Genomic DNA, 23,264 nt, shown 5'->3' with positions numbered 1-23,264 from the left:
CATTTCCTTTATATCAAATCCTATTGATCAGCTACATGCTTGTTGTCCATATTTAGAAGTGATCTAAAAGACTAATGTAGCTAATGAGTAACACTGTAAAGTTCGAGTAAAGTCCCCAAAATCTGTAAACAGAATCCAGCATGCTGAGGTTTAGGGCATAGCATCTTACTGTAACCTCTAATCTGGTAAAGGTACATTATTGTGTAGCGTACAGTTGCAGTGTTATGAATTATATTGTTGTGGATGCTATATAAGGAGTAAAACACAGAGATGTGTGCAGTTAAAAGCCGAAAATAATCAACAATATGGCAAAGACATGGTGTGTGATGTCAACAAAGTACACACACAGCCAAACCCCGGGGCAGTGGGAGCAGGGGGAGCATGGGAGCCTGTAGGGGCAGCGCTATCTCAGTGGTTAAGGTGTTGGACTGCTAACCAGAAGGTTGTGAGTTCGAATCCCAGTCACCAAGCTGCTAATCCTGGGCACCTGAAGAAGGCCCTTAACCCCCAATTGTTTTCATCATTAACTCTCATCTGCCAAATGCCATAAATGTAAACGTATATGTAAGCTCTCTGAGATTCATGTGTGTCAAATACAAGAACAGCACAAGTATCATAAAACAAAGTTTGAAAGAAGGTTCCTGTACTTGCAATTTCACCAATTCAGTTGATTATCTGAAAATAAAAAATATCTAAGCACAAAAGATTCAAATTGCATTGCAAATTCTTTAAAAAAAATTCTTACAAATCTCCTTAAAGAGCTCAATGATTTTATATTTTTTCTTTGTTAAATGACAACCTAATTTTAATCTATATATCAGTAAACTTTTTAAATATAAATTCTGTGGTGAATCCACCATTCAAGTCTCTATGAACGATCTGTTACCCAACAATTAACACATTACTGGCACTAACGTCCGAGTGTCTGCTATAGAAAATGAATCAACACCTTCTGAATCGAGACTAATAGCAGTGCTGTCGTGCAAACATCTCATTTGAAGCAGCTTGTTTTCAAAATTTTATATATATATATATATATATATACAAATCATAGGTATCTTAGCAATGACATAGTTAAAAAATGTGAGATCTTTTCAGGTCAAAATTCATTTACAGCTTTTTTAATAACATGCAACAGCTTGTAAGGTATTTGGTTTCAGTTTAGGTGCTGTATAAGTATATTTAATTTGTATAATAGTGAACTTGATCATTTACTTTCACAGCCGGTGATTTGTGAATGTAGCATGAACATTGTACATATTTATATATTTTTAATTGCCACATAAACATTGTGAAGATGTCAGTTAGATTTCATAAGGTAAGGATTGTGCTTTAAGGTTTCCACTGATTTTACAGTGTCATTATGTAAAGTGTTTCAGGTTAGAGACTTCCTGTACTTGTTACTGTAGCTGCAGTAGTTGTGTGGCTCGGATGCAAAACAAAGAGACATCAGACACTGAACATGTCTCGACTGATTTACTATGTTTGTTAAAGTACATTGGGAAATTTCTTTTAGTTATTTTGTGGCAAATTGATAATATCTAATTCTCCTTCCTGAATTATCTGGTCACTGGTGGAAGGGCACATGATCTGTGCATTTCTATTCTCATGTTTCAGTTTTGTTTCTACAGTATACCCTTATGTCCACTAGGGCTTTTTCTCCCACTCTAAATATTACCTTTCAGATTTTAACTTTAACTTATCATCCACATCCTCAAAGTATGTGCTCTGACCTACGTTTCCTTTATTTCCTACATTTGTACACCATCTGTATCCGTGAGTGTGTGTGTGTGTGTGTGTGTGTGTGTGTGTGTGTGTGTGTGTGTGTGTGTGTGTGTGTGTGTGTGTGTGTGTGTGTGTGTGTCTGTGCGTGCTTGTCCAAGCGTGTGTGTCCGTGTGTTTGACCAAAAATGGGCCAAAAATTGTCATGACAAGTATTGGAAAGTGTCAAAAGTGCAGGTTCTCACAAAAATATCGTTTTTTTTTTAATTAATAAAAAAAATGTGTGTGTGTGTGTGTGTGTGCAGCTCTTATTGCAGCTTTATGCAGGTCTTATTTAAAAACCAACAGAATATACGTTTTTAGTCTTTCGTGAGGGCCAAAAAGGACCAAATTCCCTCACAATTATAGGACACATGTCCTCACAATCACCTGTCCTTAAACAAATCTTTTTTTAGGTGTAGAATTAATAAGCTATAGGAATTATTGTTTTCATTCTTTGACTTCACAAATGTCGGGGTGTTTGTGTGTGAACACATGGCTCAGGATTAGAGTTGTTGTCATAGTGATTGTGTTTTGTCCGGTGATAGATCAGTCAGTCATGAGGGGGTGTGTCCTGTGTGTATCGTGGAGCTACATACAGAAAAGAAAGGGAAGATTGTGCTGCTTACAAGACTGGTTTGTTCACTCTGAAAAGGCCGAGGTGGAAAGATAGAGTTTCAGGCTTTTATTGGTTTCTGTACACTTTTGAATGTGTGCATTTGTGCATATTTTTTGTGTTGAATTGCAGGAACACTTCTTGCAGTTCAGCACAGTTTTTTAAGAGACTGCGACAGTGCAAACAGAGACAGTCACGTTTGTTTGCTTGTTAAAAATGAAACACACACTAGCTTAATTACCCTGAGCCATCAAGTAGCCCAGCATGTATGTAGGAATATTCCACTGGAAATGGGGTGGAAAATGAGGAAATAGATGAAAAAATGGGTTCAATGTACTAGTAAAATTCCTAAAAAAACACTAATTTGATTTTAGCCCTTTATTCTGTTTTCATTTAGTGAGGTTCTACTATTTAACTTGTAGCTCAAATAAAATGTTGACTAGCTAATTTCTGGATAAGTGATGGTATGTGTCATCTTCGAGGTTTGACATGTTTACCGTGTTTGATTTTATTTTGGCTTGGTTTTTACTATAAGGTTTTACATGTACTAGCCTACACTCATCTGTTTTTTTTAAACAGCTAATTAGCAGTAGCTAGAGGCTGGTTGTGTCATAGACTATATGGACACTTCTCTGTTAGATCTTTTTTTTTTCATTTTCACAAGTCCACAAGTAATTTAAACATGCATCTATTTTGTTTCAATTTGAAAATGTCTTTTAGCATTGAATAGCACGCAATTTTATGTCCTCAATATTAGTTAGCAAGTAATTGCAGGCTGCGGCTTCTTTAGGAGCGGGCCGGGGTTTCTTTAGGAGCGGGCTGGGGCTTCTTTAGGAGCGGGTTGGTGCTTCTTTAAGAGCAGGCTGGGGTTTCTATAGGTGCTGGCCGGAATGTCTTTATGAGTTGGCTGGGGTTTCTTTAGGAGTGGGCTGGAGTTACTTGCGATATCTTTTAATGCAAATAGTATTAAAATGCAATGCAAATCTTTTTCCCTATTACCTTGTCTTTCTCATATCTTTTCCTTAGCATCAGTCTTTCCACTGAAATGACTGGTGGTGCTGTCAATAAAGTGAACACAGAGAGAAACTATGCAGCCTGGCAGTGTGATGATGGAAACACAGAGCAGATTCTGACAGGTATTGAGAGAGAGGGGGAGAGAGGATGGTTATCTGTGTTAACGGGACTTGTGATCTAATACGCTTTGGAATTTGTCACCGCTGGCTTACTTTAGCAAATAAAAATGTTCCTGCTACTTGCAGTCAGGTGGAGAAAAAAGAGGACAACGTTGCCAGATCTGCCAGATGTTTTTGTCTTGTAAACTATCTAGATAAACTGCAAACTTCCTCCTCTGACCTCTTTCATCAAAACATTGTTACCTAAATACTAAAAGCAGTCTGTCTGGGACCAACAACCATGCCAGAGTTAAAATCACAGAGATGAATGAATGTATGACTGTATACAATGGCTGTTTTTTTTTTTTATTAGACACAATATTGGAAAGTTTGAAATATTTTTGAGCTTTTGGAGCAAAACTGTTTATCAGAACATTCCATCTATTCCTCTTCCTCTCCTCCTCCTCCTCCTCCTCTTTCCCTCTCTTTCCTGACCATGCCTCTTGGTGCCACTTCTTATTATTGACAGTTAAATTAGGAATCTCAAAAGCTGTAGCTGTTATTTCAGGATGAAGACGAATAATTTGTCTTGTTCTGATATTTCCTAACCAGTATCATGACATCCTGAAGATACAAAGCATGACTGTTTCCTTTTTTAGATGCCCATCATCTCCTCTTTAGCTCTTTGTTCTTCGAATGATATTTGGTTTTGTTTTCAGACTGAATACAAATAATAGCAAGAGGTGGAGTTTATCATGCAGTTTGAAAATAAAAAACCCTGAAATCCTGAAAATAAAGAATCCTGGGTATTTCCTAACTTTTGTGGGGAATGAAGAGAACTCTCTCATTTGCTTCCCATGCTTAGCACCTGAAAACAAATAACATTTTCCATCCCATTCCCAGTGGAATATTCCTACATACTTGCTTGGCTACTTGATGGCAGGGACAATTCACTACAATCTTCCTGTTCTTCAACGGTGTAATTGAATATATAGGCAAGATTGTGTAGATAGAGCTCTCTGAAAACATGTTGTGCTGCTGCAAATGAACATTACAGATGTGTAAGTAGTTAGAAGTAGCACTGATCATTGCTTTAAGCCAATTATCAGTATAAATAAGGTTCTTTCAGAAGGATGTTAATGGCTGTATGTTTGTTACAAATTCAAGAAAGCTAGATATGTGTTTCCATTCAAAAGTAGAAACAAATTAAAGCTTTTCAAATTTTGAAAAAAGTAGATGTGTGATGTATATTAAGTTAACTTATTTGCACAAAAGATCTGATTTTTTTTTTCATGCCTAATCTTGTCTTCTGAAGCCTGTGTTCAGATGACTAGCTGAATTTGATCTAAAATGGATCTTAAGGTTTTAAATAAACGTATGGAGCCCATACCAGCTCAAGTGTACTCTAAGAAACTCTATTAAACAATCAACTTTTCGCCCAAGTTGTCAAAGCAGTATTATTTGTGATGAAACTTGTCATATCAAAATAGAAACAAACGCAGAGCATAAGCATTTTTTTACTAATTTTTTAGATACCAAAGTGTATATATCAATGTTTGTATCTAAAAGTGGTATTTATTCTCCCTCTCTCTCTCTCTCTCTCTCTCTCTCTCTCTCTCTCTCTCTCTCTCTCTCTCTCTCTCTCTCTCAATCTCTCTCCCCCCCTCCCTCTCTCTCTCCCCCCTCCCTCTCTCTCTCTCTCTCTCTCCCCCCCTCCCTCTCTCCCTCTCCCCACACAGAGGCTCAGACTGCAACAAGAGGCTGAAAAATGTAAGTGTAAATTTTTGTTTCAATATTCAATTATATCGAATTCTACCCATAAGTCTATATTTTCAAATTGAAATGTTCTTTAAGATTTTAAGTGAACGTTGCTTTGCTCTATTGCAAGCCCTCTTTAACACAGTGAACTCCAGATCTCTTCCTGTAGGTCTCTTTTACAGAGTACAAAATTCAGTTCTGCCCGCAGTCACACATATATTCAGCGTACTGGATTAGCTGGATTAGACTGAGCGCATAATGAAGAGAGATCTCAGAGTAGAGTTATTGATGCATGATCTCATTATGCATTATGGTATATTAAATAAAGAATAAGAGATTATTGGTTATACTTTTATAGAGCAATAATTATGGTTACTAAATAATCTACTCTGTGTTAGTGCGATACCAGCCGTTACCACCGCAGAGTAAATTATTTTCCTATAATAACAGTGGTTGTTCCACTTTTTTCCACAGGTAAAGATTACACTTTTTAGTTAATTAAAAAATGACACATCACATCATGTTTTTATATTAAACTAAAAATTGATAAAGAAAAACAAAATGCAAACTCCTTTTCCTTTAAGACTTTGCCATGGCGGAAAACCCCCCTTTAGAGCAATAACACCTTTCTTAAATTTTAATGTCTCCTTACAGAAATCCTTACTGTATCAACAATAGTTTAAGTTTGTTAAATAAAAAATATTTGAATCTATGTATTTTTATTTGAATTCATAAATTATTAGTCTCTCATTAAGCGGAGCCTTGAATATGACGTGTTGCATGGAAACGATAAAATATTACAGCAAGCTCATCGATATTAACCTTTAATCGTTGCTGTTAAGTTGGAATTATTGTCAGAGCTGCTGTTATAGAACATAGAACATGAATCAACACCTTCTGAATCGAGAATTCAGGTGCTGTGTATTATAAATAGTGTCATATTGTTTTTTTTTCCACAGCACTGTTGAATGTTGATCCAGAAGGTGATTAATTTTCCTATACCAGCAGCTTTGACAGTATTCCCAGCTGCAAGGTTTATATCAATATGTTCTTTCTGATATGTGAGCAGTTCTATAATAAGAATACACACTTTGGCATGTATCACGGAGGCTCCCTATAAAATCGCGTTTTCTTCGATATGGTAACGTTTACTTGAGGAGACGTTTATTTACTTATTATTCTGTTGGTGCCTAGTAACAGTCAGAGGTAGTACTGTAATTATGTTCTGATATGAGAAAGTTGTCGCATTCTAAGAAAAGTCTCTGCGGTTTCTTGATAAGATCACAAGCTGTTGTTTTATTAACTTCAGGAGAGAGAAAAACAGACTTGTGAGTGAGGGACACTATAAATAACACTATAGAAATATGGATCTTCCACTTTGGGAATGCTGTTAGCTGTAGGTGGAAAAAAAAAACAATGTTGGGCTTGGCTGCATTACACTACCATATACCATTATATATTGAAGTAAACTGCTTGTTCTGTGTAGACGGCTAATGAAGTTTGGTAATAAAGCCTTAAATGTGATCAGTTTCATTACTAAGTCTCCATTCAGTGCTTACGGAACTGGTTGAAACTACAGTATGTAAGCATGCATCTTTCTGTCTTTTGCAACTTTGCAGAATGATAGCAACTACACACACATGCATACTGCATACGAACACGCTCATTCCTGCTTGGCATGTTTTGTCAACAGAAATAATCTCTGACTGTGTAGATAAATATCTCTAGTTTACACCACTTCTTGCCTCCCTTTTGCTTTTAGTTTTTTGGTTGAAATGAGGATTATGTGGCTGTATTGTTGAACAAGAGGTAATGTGTTTTGATTGAATATTAACAGTACGTTATATTACAATCTGTCAGTTATTTGACATTGATCAAAGAGAAGGTTGTTTTAAATAGATTTTTGTGGAAAATAGCTGAAGGCCCACATCCTGAATGTACAGCTCCAAGAACTAGAAAAGTTTATTTATGGTTGTGTCCTGTCTGGTGACTAGTGCTTTCAAGTGGCCCTCAGCCAAGGATGCTGATTTAAGCATAAATCACAAGCTCACTGGGACTTTATAGGGTTGCATTGCTGAAATTTCTAATTCAGGATCCTGATACATCATGAGTACAAGTTGTATTACAAACAGCCTTTTGAATAAAGATTTAGGATTTTTTTTGTGTTTTTTTTTTTGTGTCTGAAACTATGGCTAATGATTGTGCAGATCGTTTTCTATCTCTTAGAAGACATTCCACTTTCCTGATTATTTATGGTGCCTCCATAAGGCAGCCGTTGTCTTGTTTGTACAGAAGGCCACCAAACACATGCTACATACAGTGTTGTGTATTGTAGTAACACATTGGTAGCATTGTACAATCACCACTGGGTTTTTTGTGCGGTCTATGTGCTGGCTGTGTTTGTGTGTATTTATTTGTGTTAAGTACTTGAACAGCCCAAACTGCGTTCCACATTACCATGGAAGAAACACTCTTTTGTTGTAGGATGAATGGGTGAGAAATAAAAACAAAGGTTGTTTGCTTTGCCCGTCAGGTTATCGATCTTTAGATAAGCTGTCATATCTGATATTCTACTGTGAAAATGGGTGTCTGATTTTCTCAACATTGTTCATTTGAATACATACATTTATTGTCTTTATTTGGCATTTAATAACGTGTTGCAAAACATCTTGATAGATAGTTGATTTAAGCAAAATAAAAAGCAGTGGATTATAATTTTATAGTGTATTGATTTTGTTCTATTTCTAGGTTCTGATTACAATCTATTGGCTGGGCCGGGCAGCCAATAGCAGTGCCACATATAACGGGCCCACTCTGGATCTAAGTGAGTTTGAAGGGCTGCTCTCACAGATGCGAAAGGTAAACACAGTACTGTATAACATATGCACCACTGTACATCATTATCATACATCTCTATCAGTCTCATACACTACAGTATAGTATAAATCTGATCAATTTCACACCCCACACTTCTGGCAAAGTTGAAAATGGTGCTTTCAGCCTGGACAACACTGTTAGCACATTATATTTTAGCATTCTTAGCATGGTGAGTCAAGGCACTTTCTCAAATTGCTGTCTAAGAAGCTTCAGGCTTCCTTCAAAGAAATGTACTATTGAAATAAAAAGGGAGTACAATTAATATTACTTCCCAATTCTTGTAGTACCATTATGTCTTTTATATTACCACTCTATCAGTTATACACCAAACTATCCCTCAACCATGTATCATACACAATACTGTAGCTCTTTCAGTTTTTTTATTCTACTTATTCTAATACTAACACGACACAAATAATGATTAGCATTACAGTCGCTGTATTGAACCATTTCTCATCTGGAAAACAGACATTTTTTTTATAGTGTCATCATCACTTGGCATAATTTCAGCTATTTTATGACTTTTTAGGATGGATGTTTATAGGACCCTGAGTTACTTTTTCCTGAGAATGTGCTTATGAGGGCATGTGATTTTATAGAGATGGGTCAGAGAGCTCTATAAGGCTTATGCTCTCCAGAGATGAGCTCACACCGCTGGCCTTAGCAGTCAGGCCTGGGCAGTAAAGTTAAACTTTTGTGAGGACACTGATGAAATGCACACAGGCATATGCAGATGTGGTTGTTATTGCTTTCATTCTGATTGCGTACATGACTTGTATTGATGCAGTAAGTTCATCGTAAGAGAGACCAGATGCAGGGCTAAAGACATAAGATCAGTAAGGAGACAATTTTGGCAGACTTTAATAGATTTTGCCCACTCTTTTAGCGTTTAATGAACTGATAGCATGCTTTTAAATAAAAGTCAATAATAAGAACAGATTGGACAGATTCAAAATGCTTTGTATGTTAAATCAAATATGTAATGTGAAGTGAAAGTATGAAACAAACAACTTACCATTAATATAACCCTTAGGAATAGGCAGATTAGTGGAAAAAGTCTTAATAAATGGTTAAGCTTTAAAGGTTAACTGATGTCTTATGTCAGTTATGTTAGCTGCTTAGAAATGTTACTAGAAATTTTACTAAATTGGATCTTTATACATTTTTGTTCTAATGCTGAATATTGCAGAATGTTGCAGAAGAGCTGATTTGAGCTTTGCCCATATACATTGTGAATTTGAGCCCAACTGCTATTTAAAAAATGCTGGTTAACACACATCTAAATAGTGCTGAGGTTTGCTCAGTTACTAAGGGAACAGGCACAGATCTTTATATAGTATAGATGCAGTCATGCACACGCATACACAGAGTGAAGCTGCAATCATAAGAAGGGAAATGATGTCAGCGAGGAATGATTTATTTCTCCTCCATGACATGTGCCTGTTTAATAGGTCACTGCCACTCTCTCAACGAGTGGTATGGAGTCTTCTCTCAGTTTTATGAACTGGACCTCCTTTCACAGGACATGCCAACTTGGTGCACAGCTTTAATGGAAAAGCCGTCTACATTTTGTTGACATGGCAGAAATTAGTTTGGAAAAATGCTGACTCCCCACACTTCACTTCTGTGACTGCTTCAATATAGTGTGTCTGTTTTGTCAGGGTAGAACACCAGCAAATTAACTTGTTGTGCGTGCGGGTGTGCATGTACGCGTGTGCGTGTGTGTGTGCACGAGTGCTGCTGGAGAGAAGATTTAGTCGCAGTTAGGAATGTGTCTTGCAGTGAGAGTCATCAAAGTGAGCCATTGTACCCAGGGACATACTGCATGAGTTTCAGCCAAATCAGACGTCACATCCTCTTTAACATGATCTCCTAGAGCGTTTGTTTTTAAGCCCTGCTACTGAAGTACCCCTGTCTTGCACAAAGCTCCCTTGCTCAACACTGGCACATCTCAGCTACCCTTTTATTGTCACAGTTACCACTAAAAATAACCAGGTACATTTTGTCATTTCGTATTCGTAATTTCTTGTTTGTAGCTTGAAGGAACAAGTTGAGAAATACCAGTAAAAATGCCATCAAGAAATGCAAAATGCAAATTTTAAAGACAAGGTTAAAGTAAAAGTAGTTTTCTATAAATCATTTGATTTTGAAAATCAAAAAATCGATAAATGATATGCTTCCAGTGTTTCCCCCATTTTCTCCCCAATTTGGTTACCTGCCAATTTGGTCACCTGCCAATTCCCAGCCTCCAGCCAGCTTTGCCCATAATACAATATGATAGGAGAGGAGAGCTGGGTGGAAGGTACAACAGCTACTGACCAGGACGTGGGATGGCGAACTCACGCCCCCAACAAAAGAGGTGAAGCCAGCTAATTTTTCAATTAAATGACAATCAAAAGGAAGCACTGTCTGCCCTTCTCTGCAGACATGAGCTCACAAAGCCCCAATATAATCTGGGTATGATTGCAACAAGGAAAAAAGACAAAAAATATGCCGATAATGACTTAAATTCCTGACTTATATTTTTGTAAGTGTAAGGTGATTAGAAAATTATTTATGGGGTTACCTACATACTTATGCAGGGGTAAGAAGATTTGCAAAATGATGGAATGAACAATGGGAGCAAGTCAGAAACAGGAAGCCACAAGCACTGAACTGAAAAGAGTGAACGACAGAGTGAAACTTGGAAAGAGGATGAGTGTCGAGTGATGGGGAAACAGCTAGCTGGGCTTTTAGGAATGGTCATAACAGCTTTTACTTCTGCCCAGATATTAGACTTTTTAGCTCTCCTTAAGGGAAACTACAAATATTTAAACTTTGTGTGTGTGTGTGTGTCTGTTTTTCAGGAGGTAGAGGACTGGGACAGCCCAAAGCGCAGCATTAGGGATAGTGGTTACATCGATTGCTGGGAGTCAGAGCGCAGTGACTCTCTGTCGCCGCCCAGGCACACCAGAGACGACTCTTTTGACAGTCTGGACTCCATCGGCTCTCGCTCACGCCACACGCCCTCTCCGGATGGCCTGTTTGCTCGCAGCTCCAGCGATGGTGAGCCCCCCATACGCATGCTTGTGCACACTGAATGTCTCAGACAGAACATTACATCTTTGTGTTAGTCGATTTGGCACATGTCTCCAGTATTGAAAGCCTGGAAGAATGAAGCATAGAAATGAATAAAGTTGGTAAAAATAGACTGGATTTTTATGTAGAGTATATTCCTGCTTTTCCTCATTATTCCGAGGATATTTTCTGGATTCGAAGCATTTGAAGGTCAGTTGAGGATACTGTCATTAGGGGCTCATAGGGATGTTGCTTTTTGTTAAGACATTATGGCACTGTAGTGGGTAGTGTTGCGACCACGGTCCCCAGTTCAATTGTGAGTCCAGTCTCCAAAAAAACATATTCCTTCTAAAAAACATATCTGCAATCTTGAGACATGACTTGCTGATTTGTCAGGAAGGATGGACAAATGTTTGTCAAGTAAACTGATATGTTAGAGCAGATATGTCAGAACATAAGAAGATGGATCGTTCAGAGGATAAAAAAGAGGATGGAAGCAAAGAGTATGCATACAGTTCATTAGAATGATATTTTTGTAGTGTGATATAAATATCATTAGAATGATATTTATATCACACTACAAAAAGGGAAGAAATTAGAATTGATATCTTATTGTGCACTATTTTACCACATTTTTTTGTTTTCTTTTGATGATGATTAAGCATCTATGAAACAACATACTAAATGATCACTTGTGTGCAAATGTTGCCTCTACATCCATCACACATTCCCCAGACATGTCTTATAATAACCTCGTAATAAATGTACAGTGTAGTTGTTATGATATAGTGAGCATGGATGTTAAAACATGATTTGGATATGACAGCTATTCACAGCATGCTGTGTATTCATTTCGGCGTTTGTGCGTTGCCATAGAAATGATTGATTTCTGAGTCTGTAAGGATGAACAGCTCCAGGGGGAGTCTTTGAGGCGAGAGTATAATTTTCATCAAGAAGTAAATGCCCTAATATGTTGATGTAAGCATGTACACCATAGAGATTATTTTTTAGCTCAGGATAAATTACTCCATATCATATGACAATGGTAGTCCATTACAACCTTCTTTATCAACAAAATCGTAACTCAAGACTTTTTAAACTGGTGCATGTCATTCTTCCCAATTTGCTTATTCATTTAAGGGCTGTGATTTTAATTTGGATGTTCTTTTTATTAGCTTTTTACACAGCCCTTAGCACACAAGTTATATGTCCCCATGGTGGATAAGATATCATCCTCTATAGCCAGGCATGGATAAGTACTGGTATCTGTTATTGATATCTGTGCTGTATTTCTGGTAGCTCTGAATCTAAGCTTAATACCAAATGTTTTCTTTATCTGAGAAACTTGCAGCCGGTTCTATGTGTGGCAATTTCTTATTTCTTCAAGAAATAAATTTGAAAGGCAAGAAAGAAAGATGGAGGAAATACTTCTGCAGCGATCTTTAGTAGTGGATGGCGAGAATCCTTCTTAACATGTTTGTTTTACTATCTTTGTAAGGACCGTACAGTGACAAATTTATTGATGTAGCCATGTAATACAAGATTTTATTTTTTTAATTAAAGTAAAAAAAAAACAACAACATGCCCACACAAACTACTTACTTTTCATCTATTGTTGGTTTTAAAGACCAAGTAAAAAGCAGGCCTGTGAATGAAGCAGGAAATTTAATTGCTGAGTCAGATCTGTTAAAGCCAATGAGGCTTGGCTACACACACACACACACACACACACACACACACACACACACACACACACACACACACACACACACACACACACACACACACACACACACACACAGAGACACCAGCTTCTATCTACTAATGGACTATCACCTCTTTTTTTTCTGTGGATGATACCTAATGCATTGGCCTTTCAGTGTCATTTTGAATCAGCTGATCAACACCAGACAAGTCAGACAGAAGCTTACAACAAAGTTCTTGAAGCTCATGTACTGTACTTGGATGAAGAGTAAAATGAAGCACATCAAAGAGACCATACACTATAACCCCAAAGTTTTCAAGACGATGCTTTAACTGTCACAAAGAATTCTGCTCATTTTAGTGCTGTTGACATTCAATGACATCAAAGTATGGTTTGAATATCAAACATATCGTTCTAAGGACCCCTACGTGTGGGAATAAAACATTTGCATGCCCTTTTTGTGCTGTAATTTTAGCGCCTTTGAAACAGTTCCAGATGGGAGTGTCAGTAATTCCTTTTTGAGTAAACATTGCCTCAGTCCATGTTCAAAGCTTGAGCTCACAGAAATGCTGTTTCAAATGTGCTGGCTTTGTAAATATTTAATAAAAGTGAAGTGGAATCTTAAACAGCTACTTGTATTTTTTTATATGCAGGTTTGAAAGGAAAACTGGGACATAATTAGCTGACAGTTGAGTATTTTATAAGGCCAGGCTACACATTACTGAGCTTGGGAAACTGTTGATTGCTGTGGAATACACCCCAGTGAGTAGTTAGGGTTTTATGTAAGAAGCCTGAGAAGTTTTGACGCTTTCCACAGCAGATTGTCTAATATGACTGTATAACTGAATGAGCATCTACCCAAAAAATTGTTAGCCCGCTAACCTTCAACTTGTGTGTTTCTGCATATAATCTGCTTTTATCCAAACAGTATAAGAGTCAGTTATGTCGAGTCCACTAAAATAATTATAAAACAGACCAGAAGGCTGTAACCTTTTCCAAGTAGAATTCAAAACAAAGAAGAAAAAAGCCTTTTTTCTATTCAAAGAACTAACATATTTATAATGCATTACTGGAAACAAAAAACAACAAAGCTAGACTTAAGGGAAGAATGTAGTTATCCAGTATCATCCATCAAGTTGAGTTCATGCTACGTTCCTAGAATGGAGAGTTTCATCTGCCTCCCAAAGGGTGCTTCAGTATATTCAGATGAGAACATTTAGGCTCGAACTTTGTTCAAAGAACTGTTCAAAGAATCCATAAAGTGTCTTCAGGAGTATAAGTCAAAAAAACAACCTACACTCCTTGGCCTCTAATCTAATAAGATTTATTTTGATATCTATTTGGTCATCTTTAGTTTGATTGCCTACATCTTCTAGTACTTTCCCCAGTGAAGAACCTGTCAATCACATTGGTTAAGAAATAATGTTTTAGACATATGGAATGTAGAAGAACTACAGTGTGTGTTTACCCGGAACTATGGAAACGATCAAAAGGCTTAGATAGGGCTGAAGCCACATGTGTAGAGCATAAAGAATGCACCAAGATGAAGGAAGGAGGTTAAGAACCTTAAAACCACCCTTAAAACCTGGTGATCAAGGTGCTTCTTGAGAATGCAGTTTTTAAATTAATGCAATTTTAATGTAAAACAGTTCATGCCATTTTATGGATGTGCAGTTTGTGGCTGGTGGTATAAAATACTACCTTACAACACCCAAAATATTGAAAAAATCATTTGGACATGAACCTTTTAAAATATTTTAACCTTTTAAATTATTTCTAATATTTATTAGTTGTTCATATTTTGTTAATTATTTAATGAAAAGCACTTTGCTGGGGTGGTAGTCAGAGGAGTCAAGAAGAACCTGAGTTGGTAAGGCGTGAGATGGAAATATGTGGACTGACAATCTACACAATAAGGGCAGACCCCGGAATCAGTGGGAAGATTATATTTCAAAGATGGTTTGGGAAAATGTGTGCCACTCACAGGAGGAGCTGAAATCTTTGGCTTTGAATGGGGCTAGAGGTGTCCTTCTTAGCTTTTCTGGTTGATATGGAAAGGAGAATGTCACTGTGATTTAGATATAGATATAGATCTAGATATAGTTTTACATAGCTTTACATCCAGGCAGTAAGTGCTCTAGTACTAAATGTCCAAATTGTGAGGGGTGAATTGAGGGGCTTGAGCACCATACACGCAAATGCTAGCAGAGCTGTATTTATTTACGATCTCATTGGATAGAGACCATGGAACTCTGGCGACATTATACTACACAATTAGCTTGGGAATGTCTGGGGATAACCCAGGAGGGACTGCAATCTGAGACTTGAGGCAGGGAAGTCTTGACTGATCTTGTCTCCCACCAGGACATTGAGGGATTACCTCAACTGCCCCTAACTGCTCACTTATAAGTTGTGCTCTTTTTGATAGCAGCATTTTTGTTTTCCGGTAACATCCTTTAATACATGTTTGCTTTATGCAGGCCGTGGCAGCGACTCGGAGTGTGACATCCCTTACAGGAAGCTACCGGATATGCGGCGAGATGACATGCTGATGCGGCGAACATCATACAGTGAACCGCGTACCGCAGTGCCCTTTAATCAGTACCTGCCTAACAAAAGCAACCAGTCATCATATGTGCCCATTCCTTTGCGTAGACAGCGCACAGAGCGCGAGGAGAGCTGCAAGAGCTGGAGCAGTGCCACCTCACCGATAGGAGGAGAGAGATCTTTCAGGTAATGAACACTGTGGTTATTGATTAAAGCTTTTTTTTTTTTTTTTTTTTTTTTAACTATTATTACATTTATTGGATCATTATAGGTGGGGTCTTTGTTGTTGTTTGAAAGCCAATGTTGACATTTGAAATCACCAAAACAAACACGCCCCTAACCCAAATGGGTCCCACCCCTGTTTTGATAGCTCTGGCCCACACATACACTAGACAAGGATAACCCAGACAAGTATTATGGCAGAACCTTTTGGGGACCCTGACGAGGGTATATTTTTATCAATAAATGAACTCAATGAGTAATACTATGGTAATACAAATGTGTTTTTGTAGTACTGTGTGTTGTACCTTGAAAGGTTTAGCTCTGTTTCACGCGTTAGACATTCAGTTCTCTCCAGCGCTGGAAAGCTGATCCTATATTAACACGGGTTTTACTTCAAAACCATTGATTTTTATAAAATGTCTGATGCAGCCATGGTTCTTTGCCTAAGGGTGTTTCTTAAGATCTAGTGGAATATTCCCATGCGATAATTCCCCTGACCAATAGTGTGCTATTTTTGTGATATAATAATAATTTGTGAATGTGAGCTCAAGTGGGTAATCTATAAAAGGTCCCCACTGCTCAACATTTATTTTCATGGTCAAGCTCTCTACTGCTACATTTTCCTTTGTTTGGAAGGCTGCCTTTAGCACTACCTTTTCTGCAGTGGGCATTTTCATGAAGGACTAGGCTCAGCTGTAGAAATGTAATCCATATTCACCATTCCATTATAGGTCATATGAACCATTATGTTGGTTCTTTTGTGACCTCATCAGCCAGTGGTGTAGCTTTTATCTCAGTTTTATCTCAATCTTAGCAAATATTCATTTGCCATTGCCACCAGAATGCACATTTGAACAAGCTAACAATGGTCTACTTTCCAACAATTTGGGCACCGATCACTGTCTATCATTATCACCCAAGCTGTGCAAAAGATAACAAAGGATTATAGTGCTATAATAAAATATTTAATACGCTTATTCCAACCTAGGACGAGACAGTAATGACAAGGAGGATAAGTGTAAAGTGGGGACCTTTTATTAATAATGATATAGACAGGTGACAACTATGCTATTGGTAAATGGCAATTTAAAAAGCCCCCTGGCTTTTCAAGACCATTTATAGTAAAATTAGTCCACTCTTTTGGCAGAAAATGGCACAAGGATGGGTGCTTTCTGTATGGCTTTAGTATTAAGTAAAATTGAGCTCAGGAGTTCTCAAAGGAGTATTTGTGAATTGAGGATAATTGTTAGCTAAGAATCCTGGGATAAGTGAATACTCTAAACAAGACTTTGGCTCTTTGTTTGTTTGTAGGGGAAATAGGCCACCATTAGTTCTTAATGTTTATTACTTCAGGAATTAGAGCCTGTCCTTTTTATTATATGAGTCTGTAGCTCATGTTTCCCAGCAATAGCAGTGCACTACTGCCAGTGCTTTGTCTTCTGCCAAAAACATTTAGACAAAATATTGACTCAGCAAGCATATCAGCTGCCAGCACATTTAAGGAAGATAAGTCTATTCTCCCAAAATGATGGCACCCTTAATCACTGCCAGATTACACATACTGTAGCAATTTTGAACTAGCCAACTTTGCTTCATTTTGGGACAAATATTTCAAGAATATGTTTGGCATCATTGTTGGGGGTCAGTTTTTGGCATTATGGTGGCGACTTTAACAATGGAAAGTATGGGCGTTTCCTATTTTTCATGCAGTTGATGGAGACCAGATGTGGGTGGTAATTGAGTAAAGGGCTGAAAGCCAGAAGATTCCAATTTGTCCCTAACTGATCATGAAATTGTGTGGGAGAACACAGATAGTGTAAGGGCAGGCAGCACAATTCTGAATGCACATTTAAATGTGTTTGATTTTATTTATCCCCTTTGTTTCAGCTTGTTCTGGAATGTTCTTGGAGAACATTTTTAGGCACATTTTGTGTGTATTTTCTAGTTGCTAAGTCAGACGATTATTTCTGCCAGTTACTATGTAAAATCTACAAAGGACAGTATTTTACCCTGTGTTTATTTTTACTTTTCTTGTGTATGATATGTGCATGATGGGCAGGTGCAGGGCAGGTGCAGATTAGGAAAAAATACATCATCTGGTTTCCAGTGTTAGCTGTCTATTTTTGGTGAACCTTTCCCCAATGTAGCCTCAGATTCCTACTCTTGCCTTTAGTAGAACCTGATGTGGTCTTCTGATATTGTAGGCAATCTACCTCATGATTGGTTGTGTTTTATTGAATTCCCTGATCACCACAGTCTGAATGAATGTTTTTTTTCAACTCACACTAGTTTAACCATTTTTCTTGGATTTCTTTTATCATCAATGAGGTTTTCACCTCTAGAACAATTGTTCACTTGATGTTTTTTTTTTTGCACCATTCTATATAAACTGGCAAGAATGTGCAGTTGTGTAGGTGTTCTTAATAAATTGAGGTTGGCTGTATTTAGGTCTTGACCACCATTGTGTTTGTGCTGTACGATTGTACCCTACTGTAAGCAGTGCAGATCCTTGATGTCCATATTCAAGTTCTGAAAATAACTTTGCCACGGCACCAGAACATTTACTTCAGATAGTTCATACTGGAGACCTCACCTCAAACCCCAGATCTCCAACAGATAAGGTACACATATGATAAAAAGATATGAAGGAGAACACACATTTAAGCATCACATCATGCAACACAATTTGAAATTGAACACAAATAATAATGGCGAAGGTCTCCATAAATGCTTTATAGCCCTACATTCTATCTATAGCGCAAAATTTAAAAAAGGCTCCATACTGAAATGTACCATCTCACCAAATTTATTTTCAAGAAATGTCAAACATAATTGAAATGATTAAAGCTGTATTACTACCTACCCTTGCAATTGCAGCAGTGTGGTGGTGCTTTGGCATCTCAGAAATGTCCTACAGATGGCCTTATTAATTCTGTTGGATATTAGTTTATAGTGTGTACAAATTTTACAGGTATTTATTTAAAAAAGCTTGATTTTATCTTTGCAACCTATTTGGAGTGTACCTCTGTTTCTCACATGCTAGCTGTTTTATGATTAGATGTACAAAACTGAAGAAGGCTTACTTGCTTTTTCTCAACTTCCAGGAATAAAGCTTTGTTCTGAGACCTTAAGCTGAGGTACTGGCTTCCTTCTTGGTCTCTGACAAACAGGAGTATTCATTGCCAGATGTTATTATTTGGAGCTCCTGGCCAAGTTGCTGTTGTTAAGAACTTTTGCAGTCTAATTTACTGTGTTGTGGAAGAACTGGTCTGCTTCTGTAAAAAGCCTTCTTGAATTCATCATCTCAGATAAGGCTATTCAGGGACCCTGGGGTGGCATTTATGAAAACGCTTGACCTAATGGGCTCAAAGCAGGATATAGAAAAATGTCAGCTTTGTTTACAAGAGACGAATTGAATTAGGTCATTTCAGAGTGACACGGGAGAAATGAACTTGTGGAAACATAGAAATGCACTTGTGGAAATGTAGTTCCATGGTAAGATGATGAGAGGAGATCAATTGCTTGTTTCCCATTAACACTCAGTCAAAAAAAGTTTTAAATTCAGTCTAAAACTAAAAAAAAACAGAAAATGATTTCCCCTTCTAAATCATGATGCCCAAAAACATGAAACAGATGCCCAAAGGTGCCATAGGAGTTAATTTAGTTGAAGAAATGCATTTCTTTTCACTTAGATGCAAATCTTTTTAACCCATTGTAACATCAGGCTTTTTTTTCTGTTTAGCATATAAGACCCAGAATTCATGTCATATAATCTTAGGCTTTCATACAGTGTGGCTTGTTATTCTGTGCATTTTATTACACACCTACTCATTATATTTTCATCCATGGACTATTACAAAATTAATAGTGCTTTTTCTGTTCCTTTCTAAAAACAGACTCACTCTCACCCAAACACAAATAAACACACATAAAGCACATACACACTCCACCCAGAGGAAGACGGGAAACGATCAGGCTTCCTGCGTTTCACCTCGGCATTGCATTGCTAGGCTGAGTTGGACTTGCCCATGCATGGACAATGTAAGAAAATTATAACATGACCCTGTGCTCCGTACACAACACAATAAAACACTTGAATGATACAATAGTGAATGTGATCACTGGGAACTAATGTTGTCTAAGTAAAATGTCTCATAATCAGACCAAGGCATCATTGCAGACCTCGTTTCATGGTTAAAAAATTAAAAGGCAGAAATAAAACAAACAGAAAAAATGCAAAATAATTGTAATGTTTGTTTAGTGCTTCAAATGTTTCTATCCGTTTTCAGATTTAAATCTGAAGTTGGTTCAGTTTTGTTATGCAGGTCTTTTTTCCCCCATTTTCTGTAGTTATTATTTTTTATTATGTAATTTTTTTTGTACCTGAACTATTTATTTATTTATTTATTTATTTATTTATTTATTTATTTATTAATTAATTATTTTCTTTTGGCTATTTAGTTGGTTCTGTTTCCCAAAATATGAATTAATAGCCTAAATGAATCCCCTGTGACAGTGACCAAACAGTTAAGCTAAGGATTAATAAATAAACACTCCAAAAGTATTAGAAATCTGATCTATGTTTGTTTCTTCTGGGATTAATGTAAAAACTTTATCTCCACATGACTTTTTAAAAAATATAAAAGATGAATAGAGTGCCTCCTTTGTGGATCAGCATCCTTAGCATGCTGTAGTGCCAGTGTCTCATCATATTTATATTAAGTCTCATGATATAATTTCATTTACCTTGATACCCTGCCTCTACTCTGTTCTTACTGGCATTGGGCTTTTTTTGTTGGTCTGCCTCAGTTGTGGTAGGCATATGCCATCCTGGTTTTAGGGAGAGATTTTGGAGCTGTGTTTCAGTTGATTGCTACAGAGGATCGTTTGTGTACTAGGGCCAGAAAAGAACCATCTTCTTTTACTGAGACACGAAAGGTTTCATTCTCTCTCAGACATTTACAGTATATCCCTGCTATCATCCATATGCAGTTTTAATATTAAGCTTTCTCCTGGTTATATTTCTCTCTTGACATGGTGATGGAGCCTAAAGGAGGCTAGTCTGTTAGCTTTATAAATCATAATTGCTCAAGTGTTGCTGTGCTTACATATAATATGTCAAATGTGTGTACAACATACTATAGCTTTGATGAGAAGAAAGATTGGTGCCTGTATAGTCAAATTATTTTAGAGACTTGCTTTGATTTCTCCAATAACAACATATACTAATGCTAATGCAGAAAGGTCATGGTCTAAGAATACTATCAACTAACATCCTGTTATTAACATTTAACAGTTAGGTAACCCAAAGAGAAAATTATAGACCATGGTTTCACCACAGTTCATCTGTTCACAAGTGTTTCCTTTTGCCTGAATTTCTCACAAACATGCATGCAAGTAGATTGAAAACTTTATTCTAAATTGACCATACATGTGAATGGGAGCATGATTGTCTTGTATTTCCAGTTAGGCTCTAAAATGGTTACAGTGGTGAATTGTTCATTATCACTGTACATCATTGTGCACACATACTGTATATTTTAAGGCTAAATTAAGACTCATGCACAGCTGGAGAAATCATACATTCAAGCTCCATTGATCTAGCCTAGTCGTCGTCTTCTTCTTCCAATTTTGGCTTTTCTTGTTAGGGGTCACCACAGAAAATCATCTGTTTCCACCTAACTTTATCCTCTGCATCCTCTACTCTTGCACCAATTAATTTTATGTCCTCATTTAACACATCCATATATCTCCTCTTTGGCCTTCCTCTTCACCTCCTACCTGGCAGCTCCATCTCCAACATTGTTCTACCAATATAACCATCTCCGTACTCTGTACATGTCCAAACCATCTCAGTCTATCCTCTCTGACCTCGTCCCCAAAACCGCCAACCTGAGCTGTCCCTCTGATGTGCTTGTTCCTAATCCTGTCAATCCTCGTCACTCTTAAAGAGAACCTCAACATCCTCATCTCTGCTACCTCCATCTCTGCCTCATTTCTTTTCCTCAATGCTACAGTCTCTAAACCATACAGCATAGCTGGTCTCACTACTGTATTGACCTCACATAGTCCTATGTCTAATTAACATTTACATTTATGGTATTTTGGCCGATGCTGTTATCCAGTGATACATTTTTAACTAGTTTTATACAGTTGAGCAATTGAGGGTTAACTGTCTTTAGAGTTGTATTTAGAGTTGACTGTGTGTGTTAGCATTAGAGCTTTGTAACTTGGTTTTTGTTGCACAGCATTGTGTCTTGCTCAGAATTGACACTATTTTCACAGCTCAATGCTGTAATATTTATCTAACGCAGATCATTAAAAAGTCTGGACAGTAATGTCTGCATTTAGTTTTTATCTTCTGCAGGCAATATGCATAAGTTTGTGTGCAAGAATAAATGGAAAAGTTTGATTGGGTGTTATTTATTTTAGTTTACTTTAAAAGTCCCCAGTGTCTTGCAGGGCTACACTAGTAGTTCTTCATACCTTTGACTTCTTTTAAACCCATGGACTTGCCATCAATCCACAAGAGACAGTACACAGGCCAGATTAAATGGGTGTTTACTAGTGCACTTTTTCTGCTAACACCATAATGTGCACAACCAACTTTGTTCATTCTGCTTTGATGAGTACCACTTGGCTTACAGACTCATCATGCTCACTGTTGTCCAGGGTGATAATCCCATCATTCTCTTGGCAGTAGTCCAACCCACTCTTACTCTGAGGTACTCCACCACACATCCATGACTACCGACTCTATGACAACGAGAATCATAGTGACCGGCCCTCCTCTGTCCCACAAGCTGTGCCAGGTCCGCTTTCTCTATCAATCACAGACAAAGAAGGAGATGCATGGGATTGATATGTAAGCATGGTGTAACTAAACTTTACATAAACATGGCCAAGACCTACTTACTTACTTACTTTTCTTTCAGTGCTTGCATAAACCAGTTAGATGAGTCATACAGGGAAGATGGAGATTTTGAAAAGTCACCCTTTTTCAGCTGGACAAAGGTGCCTAACCTCCCTGGTTACCTATCTCTTTAATTAGATTTTTTTTTTGTATTGTAATTTTAATTTGTTTATTTATTTGCTTGTTTGTTTGTTATTATATTTGTTTTTTTTTAGTTGTCTGTGTCATTCTTTGTTTAAATGTTTATTGTTATTATTTACAAAACCTATGTCTCTTAAACTATTTTTAGTTATACTTTATATCTAACTTTTTTGTCATTTGCCCTTTTATCCTCTGTACTGCAGTTTTTAAGGCTGAAGCAAGTTTGGCATTCTAATGTCTTGTGGGGTTTGTTAAAGCTTGTAAACATGTGTGTACATGCTATCTATTTCCTGGAGACCATAGTCCCATAATCCCATGAAAAATTCCAGTGCTATTTATTTATTGCTTCCTCTCTCTGTTGTGCAATGAAATCTATCATGTCAAAGCATTTTGAAAAGTTGAATTAGGTGGACCCTAGAAAGGTCAAGACACAATTGAGACGATGTTTGTTTGCCCAGTGCTGCTTTTTAATGAAAGTCTAAAAAGGGCAGGTGTTGTGCTTAATCAGTAAATCACACTCCTAACTTTATAGAAACAATTCAATGAATTATTTGG

The 23,264-nt window shown here is 37.3% G+C and overlaps 1 protein-coding gene across 11 annotated transcripts in view; it reads left to right on the top strand.

Moving 5' to 3' along the window:
• The window catches only part of limch1b (LIM and calponin homology domains 1b), an 85,958-nt gene that overhangs the window by 43,372 nt on the left and 19,322 nt on the right, over positions 1-23,264 (top strand). For all 11 annotated transcript variants that reach the window (XM_047802396.1, XM_047802399.1, XM_027154528.2 and 8 more), the window contains 4 exons: positions 5,229-5,259; positions 7,996-8,106; positions 10,971-11,169; positions 15,367-15,619. In XM_047802396.1, the coding sequence (XP_047658352.1) occupies positions 5,229-5,259; positions 7,996-8,106; positions 10,971-11,169; positions 15,367-15,619 (594 nt within the window). The remainder of the gene's footprint in view (positions 1-5,228; positions 5,260-7,995; positions 8,107-10,970; positions 11,170-15,366; positions 15,620-23,264) is intronic.

Source organism: Tachysurus fulvidraco, chromosome 17, assembly GCF_022655615.1.
Source record: "Tachysurus fulvidraco isolate hzauxx_2018 chromosome 17, HZAU_PFXX_2.0, whole genome shotgun sequence".
NCBI classification, from domain to species: Eukaryota; Metazoa; Chordata; class Actinopteri; order Siluriformes; family Bagridae; genus Tachysurus; species Tachysurus fulvidraco.
This window is presented reverse-complemented; position numbering and strand designations above follow the sequence as displayed.